This window comes from Ranitomeya variabilis, chromosome 2 (genome assembly GCF_051348905.1).
Source record: "Ranitomeya variabilis isolate aRanVar5 chromosome 2, aRanVar5.hap1, whole genome shotgun sequence".
Lineage (NCBI taxonomy): Eukaryota > Metazoa > Chordata > Amphibia > Anura > Dendrobatidae > Ranitomeya > Ranitomeya variabilis.
In genome coordinates, this window is record NC_135233.1 from 874,063,616 (window position 1) to 874,078,122 (window position 14,507).

The following is a 14,507-nucleotide window of genomic DNA, read 5'->3' on the forward strand; positions in this document are numbered from 1 at the left end:
CAGTAACGTCAGCTGTTCCCCTGCTGTGTGTGTGGCAATCCCTCCTACCTCCTTCAACCTCCTCCTCCTCCACCTGTCCCTGGGCTCCAACACCGCTAGTTGCCGTCCAGAAGTGCTGTACGCACAGTCAACAGTCCCTCCTCTGTTATTGGGGTTCAGTAACGTCAGCTGTTCCCCTGCTGTGTGTGTGGCAATCCCTCCTACCTCCTCCAACCTCCTCCAACCTCCTCCTCCTCCACCTGTCCCTGGGCTCCAACACCGCTAGTTGCCGTCCAGAAGTGCTGTACGCACAGTCAACAGTCCCTCCTCTGTTATTGGGGTTCAGTAACGTCAGCTGTTCCCCTGCTGTGTGTGTGGCAATCCCTCCTACCTCCTCCAACCTCCTCCAACCTCCTCCTCCTCCACCTGTCCCTGGGCTCCAACACCGCTAGTTGCCGTCCAGAAGTGCTGTACGCACAGTCAACAGTCCCTCCTCTGTTATTGGGGTTCAGTAACGTCAGCTGTTCCCCTGCTGTGTGTGTGGCAATCCCTCCTACCTCCTCCAACCTCCTCCAACCTCCTCCTCCTCCACCTGTCCCTGGGCTCCAACACCGCTAGTTGCCATCCAGAAGTGCTGTACGCACAGTCAACAGTCCCTCCTCTGTTATTGGGGTTCAGTAACGTCAGCTGTTCCCCTGCTGTGTGTGTGGCAATCCCTCCAACCTCCTCCACCTCCTCCTCCTCCACCTGTCCCTGGGCTCCAACACCGCCAGTTGCCGTCCAGAAGTGCTGTACGCACAGTCAACAGTCCCTCCTCTGTTATTGGGGTTCAGTAACGTCAGCTGTTCCCCTGCTGTGTGTGTGGCAATCCCTCCTTCCTCCTCAAACCTCCTCCAACCTCCTCCTCCTCCACCTGTCCCTGGGCTCCAACACCGCTAGTTGCCGTCCAGAAGTGCTGTACGCACAGTCAACAGTCCCTCCTCTGTTATTGGGGTTCAGTAACGTCAGCTGTTCCCCTGCTGTGTGTGTGGCAATCCCTCCTTCCTCCTCCAACCTCCTCCAACCTCCTCCTCCTCCACCTCTCCCTGGGCTCCAACACCGCTAGTTGCCGTCCAGAAGTGCTGTACGCACAGAGCCAAACACCTCGCCAATGTGTTAGTGGGGTTCAGCACCGCCAGCTGTTCCCCTGCTGTGTATACGGCAACGTGTACTGCGACCGCCACGCAGGCACAACAAGTTAAATGTAAGGGAACCTGCCCCCCCCCCCCCAGGCGTTTGTTACTGAAGGAGCCACCTTGTGCAGCAGTAATGATGCAAAGGGAAAAAGTGCCTCTTTTCGTGATGCTCCTTGCACATGCTGAACCAAACACTTATGAAATGTGTCCCCACACAGCGTTAAACCGTCCGGTAGGTGGAACTTTCCTTTGTCGTGTGACGCAGCACAGCCATCATTTTTACCCCCTTGGCGCCGTGCGCCCCCTCCTCAGCGTTGTTTGAATCTGTCCCGGAGCCTGCGCTCTTAGGTTAGCCCTTGGCCATGCACACATGTTGCGCTGCCCGTCTTCTGACCTCATTTGGTGTCAGGCTGGCTGCGCCTGTGCGGGTGCGCTGGCCGAGATCCCGCCTCGCAGTGTCGTGTAATGTAATCCCACCGCGGGCCTGTGATCCGTGCCCGTGCGCAGTGCATATCCTCGCCTCTCACTCCCCTCCCTACGGCTTCTTCAGACTGTGCGATGTCAGCTGGTCCCTAATAGCATGCCACGGCCGTGACACCGCACAGTCTGAAAAAGCCGTAGGGAGGGGAGTGAGAGGAGAGGATATGCACTGCGCACGGGCACGGATCACAGGCCCGCGGTGGGATTACATTAGACGACACTGCGAGGCGGGATCTCGGCCAGCGCACCCGCACAGGCGCAGCCAGCCTGACACCAAATGAGGTCAGAAGACGGGCAGCGCAACATGTGTGCATGGCCAAGGGCTAACCTAACAGCGCAGGCTCCGGGACTGATTCTAACAACGCTGAGGAGGCGGCGCACGGCGCCAAGGGGGTAAAAATGATGGCTGTGCTGCGTCACACGACAAAGGAAAGTTCCACCTACCGGACGGTTTAACGCTGTGAGGGGACACATTTCATAAATGTTACGTTCCGCATGTACAAGGACCATAATTAAAAGAGCTAAGTTTACCTTTTCCAGCATTAGTGCTGTACACAATGGCTCTTTCAGCTACAAACGCCTGGGGGGGGGGGGTTAAAGGTTTCCTTTCAACTTGCTCGAGTGCAGGCTTCGGCCTACACTCCGCTCCCCCTGCTCCTCCTGCTGACCCTGGGCTCTAACACCGCCAGTTTTTGCCCAGATGTGCTAGCTGCACAGAGAAAAACACCAGCCAATGTGTCAGTGGGGTTCAGCACCGCCAGCTGTTCCCCTGCTGTGTAGCCGGCAACGTGTCCTGCGACCGCCACGCAGACACAAGAACTGAAATTGAAGGGAACCTGTCCCCCCTCCCCCAGGTGTTTCTATGTTTTACAGCTACCTTGAACAGCAGTAATGCTGCATGTGTTCAAGGTGGCTCAGAAACTTATTCTCCTTGCCCATGTTGAAGTGAACACGTCTAAAATGTGTCCTCTGTGACCATTAAAACGTCCCTCAGGTGTGATTTGACTTTGTATTGACACACGCAACAAGCTCCTTGGTAACGCTGCCCGTCTTCTGGCATCATTGTTTGGCTGGCTGCGCCTCTGCGGCCGCCCTGACCCACACAACGCCCCTCGGTGTCTTATTTATTGGGACTGCGAGGGTGTGATTCATGGGCAGGATCAGTGCATCAGTTCGCCTGTCCCTCCTCTCCTTCCGCCTTCTTCGGACTGTGCGGCTTCATGGCCGTGGCATGCGATAAGGGATCAGATGACGCCGCACAGTCTGAAGCGGGTGTAAGGACCCGAGTGTGAGAGGCGAACACATGTGCTGCGCCAGGCCGTGAATCCCAGCCCCGCAGTGTTTTAACAATGTTTAGACACTGCGGGGCTGGGATTCATGGCCATCGCGAACCGCACCGGCCGACATTACATGATGCCAGAAGATGGGCAGCGCTAACGGCGCTAGGCCAGGGGATAACACGACAGCGCAGACTCCTGTACAGCAAATAACAACGCTCAGGAGGCTGCACCCAGCACCAAGGTGGGATTCTTGACATCTCTGCTGCGTCTCATTACAAAGGGAACTCGCGCCTCCAACACAGTTTGACTGTATAAAGGGCTAAATGTTATACGTGTTTCATTCAGCGTGTGCAAGGAGCAAAATTAAAAGAGCAACCTTTGACTTGTGCAGCACTACTGCTGCATAAGCTGTGGCTCTTCTACTTTCTAACCCCTGAGGGGGGGTTAAAGGTTACCTTTGAAATTGGTTCAAGTAGGCTTCGGCCTACACTCTGCTCCCCCTGCAGAGCCCGGGCTCCAACACCGCTAGTTGCTGTCCGGAAGTGCTGGCTGCACAGAGCCAAACACCTCGCCAATGTGTCAGTGGGGTCCAGCAACGCCAGCTGTTCCCCTGCTGTGTAGCCGGCAACGTGTCCTGCGACCGCCACGCAGGCACAACAGACCCAAAGCTGCCGCCAGTGCAGGCTTCGGCCTACACTCCCCTCCCCCTGCTCCTCCTCCTCCTGCTCCTCCTCCTGCTGTCCCTGGGCTCTAACACACCGCCAGTTGGGGCCCAGATGTGCTAGCTGCACAGAGAAAAACACCAGCCAATGTGTCAGTGGGGTCCAGCACCGCCAGCTGTTCCCCTGCTGTGCAGCCGGCATCGTGTCCTGCAAAAGCCACGCAGACACAAGAACTGAAATTGAAGGGAACCTGTCCCCCCTCCCCCAGGCGTTTGTACGTTTTTAAGGCCACCTTGTACAGCGGTAATGCTGCATGTGTGCAAGGTGGCTCAGAAACGTATTCTCCTCGCACATGTGGAACTGAAAACACGTCTGAAATGTGTCCTCTGTGTGACCATTTAACCGTCCCCGTGGTGTGACTTTCCTTTGTAATGACACGCTGCAACCCCCTTGGTAGCGCTGCCCGTCTTCTGGCATCATTGTTTGGCTGGCTGCGCCTCTGCGGCCGCCCTGACCCACACAACGCCCCTCGGTGTCTTATTTATTGGGACTGCGAGGGTGTGATTCATGGGCAGGATCAGTGCATCAGTTCGCCTGTCCCTCCTCTCCTTCCGCCTTCTTCGGACTGTGCGGCTTCATGGCCGTGGCATGCGATAAGGGATCAGATGACGCCGCACAGTCTGAAGCGGGTGTAAGGACCCGAGTGTGAGAGGCGAACACATGTGCTGCGCCAGGCCGTGAATCCCAGCCCCGCAGTGTTTTAACAATGTTTAGACACTGCGGGGCTGGGATTCATGGCCATCGCGAACCGCACCGGCCGACATTACATGATGCCAGAAGATGGGCAGCGCTAACGGCGCTAGGCCAGGGGATAACACGACAGCGCAGACTCCTGTACAGCAAATAACAACGCTCAGGAGGCTGCACCCAGCACCAAGGTGGGATTCTTGACATCTCTGCTGCGTCTCATTACAAAGGGAACTCGCGCCTCCAACACAGTTTGACTGTATAAAGGGCTAAATGTTATACGTGTTTCATTCAGCGTGTGCAAGGAGCAAAATTAAAAGAGCAACCTTTGACTTGTGCAGCACTACTGCTGCATAAGCTGTGGCTCTTCTACTTTCTAACCCCTGAGGGGGGGTTAAAGGTTACCTTTGAAATTGGTTCAAGTAGGCTTCGGCCTACACTCTGCTCCCCCTGCAGAGCCCGGGCTCCAACACCGCTAGTTGCTGTCCGGAAGTGCTGGCTGCACAGAGCCAAACACCTCGCCAATGTGTCAGTGGGGTCCAGCAATGCCAGCTGTTCCCCTGCTGTGTAGCCGGCAACGTGTCCTGCGACCGCCACGCAGGCACAACAGACCCAAAGCTGCCGCCAGTGCAGGCTTCGGCCTACACTCCCCTCCCCCTGCTCCTCCTCCTCCTGCTCCTCCTCCTGCTGTCCCTGGGCTCTAACACACCGCCAGTTGGGGCCCAGATGTGCTAGCTGCACAGAGAAAAACACCAGCCAATGTGTCAGTGGGGTCCAGCACCGCCAGCTGTTCCCCTGCTGTGCAGCCGGCATCGTGTCCTGCAAAAGCCACGCAGACACAAGAACTGAAATTGAAGGGAACCTGTCCCCCCTCCCCCAGGCGTTTGTACGTTTTTAAGGCCACCTTGTACAGCGGTAATGCTGCATGTGTGCAAGGTGGCTCAGAAACGTATTCTCCTCGCACATGTGGAACTGAAAACACGTCTGAAATGTGTCCTCTGTGTGACCATTTAACCGTCCCCGTGGTGTGACTTTCCTTTGTAATGACACGCTGCAACCCCCTTGGTAGCGCTGCCCGTCTTCTGGCATCATTGTTTGGCTGGCTGCGCCTCTGCGGCCGCCCTGACCCACACAACGCCCCTCGGTGTCTTATTTATTGGGACTGCGAGGGTGTGATTCATGGGCAGGATCAGTGCATCAGTTCGCCTGTCCCTCCTCTCCTTCCGCCTTCTTCGGACTGTGCGGCTTCATGGCCGTGGCATGCGATAAGGGATCAGATGACGCCGCACAGTCTGAAGCGGGTGTAAGGACCCGAGTGTGAGAGGCGAACACATGTGCTGCGCCAGGCCGTGAATCCCAGCCCCGCAGTGTTTTAACAATGTTTAGACACTGTGGGGCTGGGATTCATGGCCATCGCGAACCGCACCGGCCGACATTACATGATGCCAGAAGATGGGCAGCGCTAACGGCGCTAGGCCAGGGGATAACACGACAGCGCAGACTCCTGTACAGCAAATAACAACGCTCAGGAGGCTGCACCCAGCACCAAGGTGGGATTCTTGACATCTCTGCTGCGTCTCATTACAAAGGGAACTCGCGCCTCCAACACAGTTTGACTGTATAAAGGGCTAAATGTTATACGTGTTTCATTCAGCGTGTGCAAGGAGCAAAATTAAAAGAGCAACCTTTGACTTGTGCAGCACTACTGCTGCATAAGCTGTGGCTCTTCTACTTTCTAACCCCTGAGGGGGGGTTAAAGGTTACCTTTGAAATTGGTTCAAGTAGGCTTCGGCCTACACTCTGCTCCCCCTGCAGAGCCCGGGCTCCAACACCGCTAGTTGCTGTCCGGAAGTGCTGGCTGCACAGAGCCAAACACCTCGCCAATGTGTCAGTGGGGTCCAGCAACGCCAGCTGTTCCCCTGCTGTGTAGCCGGCAACGTGTCCTGCGACCGCCACGCAGGCACAACAGACCCAAAGCTGCCGCCAGTGCAGGCTTCGGCCTACACTCCCCTCCCCCTGCTCCTCCTCCTCCTGCTCCTCCTCCTGCTGTCCCTGGGCTCTAACACACCGCCAGTTGGGGCCCAGATGTGCTAGCTGCACAGAGAAAAACACCAGCCAATGTGTCAGTGGGGTCCAGCACCGCCAGCTGTTCCCCTGCTGTGCAGCCGGCATCGTGTCCTGCAAAAGCCACGCAGACACAAGAACTGAAATTGAAGGGAACCTGTCCCCCCTCCCCCAGGCGTTTGTACGTTTTTAAGGCCACCTTGTACAGCGGTAATGCTGCATGTGTGCAAGGTGGCTCAGAAACGTATTCTCCTCGCACATGTGGAACTGAAAACACGTCTGAAATGTGTCCTCTGTGTGACCATTTAACCGTCCCCGTGGTCTGACTTTCCTTTGTAATGACACGCTGCAACCCCCTTGGTAGCGCTGCCCGTCTTCTGGCATCATTGTTTGGCTGGCTGCGCCTCTGCGGCCGCCCTGACCCACACAACGCCCCTCGGTGTCTTATTTATTGGGACTGCGAGGGTGTGATTCATGGGCAGGATCAGTGCATCAGTTCGCCTGTCCCTCCTCTCCTTCCGCCTTCTTCGGACTGTGCGGCTTCATGGCCGTGGCATGCGATAAGGGATCAGATGACGCCGCACAGTCTGAAGCGGGTGTAAGGACCCGAGTGTGAGAGGCGAACACATGTGCTGCGCCAGGCCGTGAATCCCAGCCCCGCAGTGTTTTAACAATGTTTAGACACTGCGGGGCTGGGATTCATGGCCATCGCGAACCGCACCGGCCGACATTACATGATGCCAGAAGATGGGCAGCGCTAACGGCGCTAGGCCAGGGGATAACACGACAGCGCAGACTCCTGTACAGCAAATAACAACGCTCAGGAGGCTGCACCCAGCACCAAGGTGGGATTCTTGACATCTCTGCTGCGTCTCATTACAAAGGGAACTCGCGCCTCCATTACACAGTTTGACTGTATAAAGGGCTAAATGTTATACGTGTTCCATTCAGCGTGTGCAAGGAGAAAAATTACAAGAGCAACCTTTGACTTGCGCAGCACTGCTGCTGCATAAGCTGTGGCTCTTCTACTTTGTAACCCCTGAGGGGGGGTTAAAGGTGACTTTTGAAATCGGTTCAATTAGGCTTCGGCCTACACTCTGCTCCACCTGCAGAGCCCGGGCTCCAACAATGCTAGTTGCTGTCCGGAAGTGCTGGCTGCACAGAGCCAAACACCTCGCCAATGTGTCAGTGGGGTCCAGCACCGCCAGCTGTTCCCCTGCTGTGTAGCCGGCAACGTGTCCTGCGACCGCCACGCAGACACAACACACCCAAAGCTGCCGCCAGTGCAGGCTTCGGCCTACACTCCCCTCCCCCTGCTCCTCCTCCTCCTGCTCCTCCTCCTGCTGTCCCTGGGCTCTAACACACTGCCAGTTGGGGCCCTAGGAAGACAAGCTTGAATAGGTCCCCATCCGGGTTCCAGTACCGTCAGCTGGTTCTCGGCAGTGTCTTTTGCTCTTGTACCTTCTGCTCCCCATCCTGGTTCCAGTACCGTCAGCTGGTTCCGGGCAGAGCCTTTGGCTTAGGTGCCTCCCTCTGGGTATCCGAGTTCCACCAACGTCAGGTGGTCCTTGGTAGTGCTTTCAGGCACGGGTACCTCCTGCTTAGTAACCGGGTTCCAGTAACGTCAGCTGGTCCTCGGTAGTTCCATTGGCTCTTGGACCTTCGGCTACCCATCCGGGATCCAGTACCGTCAGCTGGTTCTCGGCAGTGTCTTTTGCTCTTGTACCTTCTGCTCCCCATCCTGGTTCCAGTACCGTCAGCTGGTTCCGGGCAGAGCCTTTGGCTTAGGTGCCTCCCTCTGGGTATCCGAGTTCCACCAACGTCAGGTGGTCCTTGGTAGTGCTTTCAGGCACGGGTACCTCCTGCTTAGTAACCGGGTTCCAGTAACGTCAGCTGGTCCTCGGTAGTTCCATTGGCTCTTGGACCTTCGGCTACCCATCCGGGTTCCAGTACCGTCAGCTGGTTCTCGGCAGTGTCTTTTGCTCTTGTACCTTCTGCTCCCCATCCTGGTTCCAGTACCGTCAGCTGGTTCCGGGCAGAGCCTTTGGCTTAGGTGCCTCCCTCTGGGTATCCGAGTTCCACCAACGTCAGGTGGTCCTTGGTAGTGCTTTCAGGCACGGGTACCTCCTGCTTAGTAACCGGGTTCCAGTAACGTCAGCTGGTCCTCGGTAGTTCCATTGGCTCTTGGACCTTCGGGTAGCCATCCGAGTTCCAGTTCCATCAGCTGTTTCTCGGCATTTTCTCAGCCTTCTTGTACCTTCTGCTACATTTCCAAGTTCAAGACCCGAAAGACGATGACCCGGAAGACCACCCCTAAGATGATGACGACACCAGAGACGACAACCACCGAGATGACGACGACCCTGGAGACGATGACCCTGAAGACGACCCCGATGACGACGACCCCGATGACGACGACCCCGATGACGACGACCCCGATGACGACGACCCCGATGACGACGACCCTGGAGATGACGACCCTGGAGATGACGACGACAACCTGGAAGACCGAGAAGCAGAAGAACAAGAGGCTGCAGAACAAAGAGCAGAAGAACATTAAGCATAAGACTAAATATCAGAGCAAAAGATATTATCTAAATTATAAGCAGAAGAAGACTAAGCAGTGTATGGGGGTGAGTCCGTTCCTCCTCGTGGTGCCCCTGGATAAAGCCTGATGCTGCAGGCCAAACTGAACGCGGACAAATGTAACTGTTTTGTGACAGGCAGAACGGAAGGTGTAATCTTCAAACTTTTATAGATAACAACTACGGGAATGCCTGTCACAAATAAGAATATGATGAAGAAGTTGAATATAAAAAAGATAATAGTTAAATAAAAAGAATATGAACAATGTAAAAAAAAATATATATATATACGTAGAAAAGAAGAAGATGAATAAGGTGAAGAAGTTGATGTCACAGAAGCTGATGATGAGGATAATGAAGAAGAAAGTGTGGGAGAAGTAAAAAATAGGGTGAAGGGCGTGGAAGTAGTGAAACATCAATATCTGACAAAATAAATAAAAAATTAACATAGTCAAATTCTTTCTAACGCCGAACGTCATAAAAAAATTAAAAATACTGCTATTCTATTTGATTGGGATAAACCCCTGTGCCTTTAATGTCTCCGCCACCTCCCCCAATACATCCTACATTATTCTTAGTTGTTTTCCTTCATGTAGAATTAACCTACAAGGAAAGAAAGGGTTTATTTTAATTCCGATATTTTCGTCCCATTGACTTGCATTGGGATCGGGTATCGGTATCGGATTGGATTCCGATACTGTGACGGTATCGGCCGATACTTTCCGATACCGATACTTTCCGATATCGGAAAGTATCGCTCAACACTAGCTACAATCCATTTTAAATGAACAATATATTAAAAAAAAATATTTTTGTAAAGCAGCCCATCTTTTTATTAACTTTGTAAGATTGAATTTCCTTTTAATAAAAACACAAAAGTTTCTGTCACTTTTCCCACATCAACCTGATACACAAGAATTACATTTTGGGTGTGTGATTTGTCCCTGTTGCTTTCCAGTGACTGTCTTGTAAATGACGCAGGCCTTTCCCCATCAGGTTTGCAAGCTTCCACTAGGAGTAAACTGGACTCATCAGGTACCATTCCAGAGCTCAGTCCCACTGTACAAGCCGTCTGAAGATTATCACCTTTCAAAAATAGAATAATTAGAATGTTATTGTAGATAGCAGTGTTAAATAATGCATGCAGACAAATGAATTGAGTGTGCTGACCCTTAAGGGTATGTGTCCACGGTCAGAAGACGCTGCGTGTTTGACGCTGCAGCGTCAAACACGCAGCGTCCAGATGTTCCAGCATAGTGGAGGGGATTTTTTGAAATCCCGTGACCAATATGCGTGGAAACCCGCACGCGGCGGGCCTGCGACTCCGGACATGCTGCGCGTCTTTTCAGATCGCAGCATATCCATGCTACCTGCGGCGACGCTGCGTTGCCGCAAGTAATATCACAGGACCCTATGGCGAGGGGTGCGATGATCCCGGATGTGTACAGTACACATCCGGCATCATCGCGTCCCAGAAAGGGGGCGGGGCTTAGCGCTGAGCGGCTTTGCCGCTCCGGCGATACCGCCGGCCATCCTGAACGTGGACACGCAGCCTTAAACTAGACCGTGTAAGGGTATGGGTATGTGTCCACGTTCAGGATTGCATCAGGATTTGGTCAGGATTTTTCATCAGTTTTTGATGGCAAAACCAGGAGTGGAACAATCAGAAGAAAAGTATAATAGAAACATATGCTCCACTTCTGCATTTATCACCCACTCCTGGTTTTGGCTTACAAATACTGATGAAAAATCCTGACCAAATCCTGATGCAATCCTGAACGTGGACACATACCCTATGTGTCCACGTTCAGGATTGCATCAGGATTTGGTCAGGATTTTCCATCAGTATTTGTAAGCCAAAACCAGGAGTGGAACAATTAGGGTATGTGTCCACATTCAGGATTGCATCAGGATTTGGTCAGGATTTTCCATCAGTATTTGTAAGCCAAAACCAGGAGTGGAACAATTAGAGGAAAAGTATAAAAGAAACATATGCTCCACTTCTGTATTTATCACCCACTCCTGGTTTTGGCTTACAAATACTGATGGAAAATCCTGACCAAATCCTGATGCAATCCTGAACGTGGACACATACCCTTAGAGGAAAAGTATAATAGAAACATATGCACCACTTAAGCATTTATCACCCACTCCTGGTTTTGGCTTACAAATACTGATGGAAAATCCTGACCAAATCCTGATGCAATCCTGAACGTGGACACATACCCGCTAGTTTCACATTAGCGTTTAAATCCGCAGCCTTTAAAACGCATCCGCAAGTGGTGGAAAAAACGCATATAAACATGTACAAACGCGGCGTTTTTTAGACGCATGCGGTATCGCATGCGGTTAAAAAAATACCGCGTTTATATGCGTTTTTTTCTGCATTTGCGTTTTTGGTGCGCATGATGAGAAATTTCACAAGAGAAAAATCAAGATAACCAGACACCGCCAATGGGTCTACAGAGGGCGTGTATTATGGGATCTCTATATATAGACCCTAGGGCTACTGAAATCTTAACAGTTTGCTACTGTATCCTGTGTCATGATGGATCTTCGCATGGAGAGCTTTTATTTCAACCTGGATTTAAGCATCAAGCTGTTTCTTGCCTGTGCTTTTGCTTGGGAGCAAGACAGAAATCGCGAAAGATGGAGAAGGAGACAACGTAGGCGTTTTTGGAGGCACCCCATTATCGAACTACGTGAGAGCCGTGGAGCCTATGACACGCTGTATGGTGAGCTTAATGCCAACCCAGAGAAATTCCAGGAATACACAAGGATGTTGCAAGACTCGTTCCGGGATTTGCTTGCTCGTGTCCAAGGAGCCATACAGCTCCGTAGAGCGATTCCACCGGAGGAACGTCTGCTGGTTACATTAAGGTACGTTCCAAATCTAAACCAATGACAGTCCAAATTTTGTGTTTTCTGACATGTATGTTTTGGGTATTTTCCTTTCTTTCTCTAGCGTAACCACACCATAAATAGAATAGATTTTAATGTTTTTTGGGTTTGATTTTCTTACAGATTTCTGGCAACCAGAGAGAGTTTATCATCCCTCCACTTCCAATACTGGCTTGGAATATCCACCCTGTCCGGAATAGTTGCGGACACATGCCGGGCTTTGTGGAATGTACTCCGGGATGAGTTTATACTCCTACCCACCCAGGAAATGTGGCTTGAAATTACGGAAAAATTCTGGAGTGTGTGTGATTTCCCCAACTGTTTAGGAGCGGTGGATGGAAAGCACATTCGCATTATCAAACCAGCCAGAACAGGATCGGAGTACTTCGATTACAAAAAATATGTTTCTGTTGTGCTCATGGCAATAGCCGATGCTGACTGTCGCTTCATCGCCATGGACATTGGAGCTTTTGGCCGTGGCAACGATTCCCAGACTTTCAAGAACTCGGATATGGGCCGCCGTGTGTATGGCCAAGATTTCAATTTTCCCCTGCCACAACCTCTCCCCAACACTCAAGGTCCACCAATGCCATTTGTTATGGTTGGGGATGAGGCCTTTCAGATGTGTGAAAACCTACTGAAGCCCTATTCCAGTCGGGACTTGAACCACACTAGAAGGATCTTTAACTACAGACTGACCAGGGTCCGAAGAACAGTAGAGTGTACCTTTGGCATTCTGGGAGCTAAACGGCGCATTCTTGCATCAGCCATAAATTCGAAAGTGGAAACAGTCAACGAGGTGGTCAAAGCCTGTGTGGTTCTGCACAATTATATGTCACGGGGAGACTAGGTGGGCGAGAGCTAATAACCCAGGCCCCTGCAATTACCCTCAGACTAGGGAAATGCTGACTGACCCTCTACCTGAAGTTTACACTGATGGTGTGCATGTCCAGGCCTCGAACCTCACCCTGCCTCCTGTTACAACCCTAGGCTGAAAACCTCCACCCTCCACCCAGTGAATGCAATACACCAATACCCACAGTTAGCACAGACAAGGATAAAGGAAAATATACACCACGCTGCAGTCACTCAGGAATACACTATAAATGTGCAGGGCAAAATAAACACAAATATAGGAAGGAGTAAATAAGACAAAGGAAAATACACCACCAGCAACGATTCTCCAACAACCAGCTCTCCACTCCAGACCGAGATAACAACGCAAGACAGAAGCTATAATCGGCGACGCCCACTGATCAGGAAAGCTATTTAAAGGCAATGGGCATGGCCCAGCTTCCAATCCGAGGATCAGGTAAATTAACCCTGGAACAGCGAGACAAAATCTAGCCGACGCCAATGAGCAAATAGTGGTCAAAAGCGGAACTACCGCTGTCTGTCGGACGACCTGGTCTGAACGGCGTCCGACATGACATTATATAATGGCTAAGGAGCAACCCAACATTGAACTGGATGAACCAGTTGCACACCCACTGCCCGATTTCCAGCATCACCCGCTGCGGTCAACTGCAGCAGTTGGTCACATGCGGGACCAATTTGCTGCCTTGTTTTTATTCAGATATTGGACGTGTGTCATGGCAGGACAATGTTGTGTAAATGTCCTGTTGTAATTAGATCTGTACCAGTAATTTTCTGATATGAAAATAATATTTCTCATAAATAAACTTTAGTTTTGGTTGTGTTGACCGTGTCTCCTATGTTTTTCCTCTACAAACCAAGGCTGTCCTAAAACTGGCAGTATTTGGTCTGTATTTAATATCAGTTTTTGTAATCCAAAACCAGGAGTGGGTGATAAAGGCAGAGGTGCTAGTTATTATGTTAATATAATAATTTACCTCTAATTATTCCACTCCTTGTTTTGACTTACAAATACTGATATAAAACACTGGCCACATACTGCTAGTGTTATGGCAGCCATGTTGCTTTATTGGTACGCTTGTTGACGTCATTGCGTCCTGATTCTGTTCTGCTGTATCCATTGGACACAGACTGAAGAGACAATGACTGTCACACTAAAGAGATCTATACTCATCAAGTCAGGTGTCAGAAATAATGAATTCATGATGCACATATAACAGCCTCGTGAATTCACTATTTCTGACACCTGTGCAGGTGAGCATAGATATGTAGTGTGTGACCACCTTTGTCCCTCAAGTTGTGTGTAATAGATTATGTATAAAGAAGAGAAAATGGTGGTTATCCAAGGCAGTTCTCTACTCACCAGGTCAGGTGTCCTAACTAATGAGTTTTTTGACACCTGACCTGTTCAGTAGAGGTCACCGCACTGCACTGTATTTCCACCATTTTCTCTTCAGACTGCCACACTAGTCACAGACAAGAAGAGATTATGGAGATAATACATCTAATATTTTTTGGCCCACCTCATATCTGTATACTATAGACACACAAAGCTGCAGTCTTTTTTTTTTAGAACTACTGGAGATATGATGTGGCCCAAAAAGTAAGTGTGTGGCGAAGTTTCTTAGTTGGCGCACGGTGTGTGTTGCCGGGGGCGGAAGACACAATAAACCAAACATAATTGTGGCAAATCAAATATTTTTTTATTTTTTAACAACCAAAAAATGTATTTACTGCGCCGGCTTGGGATAGAGTGAT

At 51.3% G+C, this 14,507-nt stretch overlaps 1 protein-coding gene across 1 annotated transcript in view; it reads right to left on the reverse strand.

Moving 5' to 3' along the window:
* The window catches only part of LOC143808068 (putative cation-transporting ATPase 13A5), a 642,074-nt gene that overhangs the window by 299,771 nt on the left and 327,796 nt on the right, over nucleotides 1–14,507 (reverse strand). Inside the window, exon 19 of the mRNA XM_077290325.1 lies at nucleotides 9,895–10,058. Within this exon, the coding sequence (XP_077146440.1) occupies nucleotides 9,895–10,058 (164 nt within the window). The remainder of the gene's footprint in view (nucleotides 1–9,894; nucleotides 10,059–14,507) is intronic.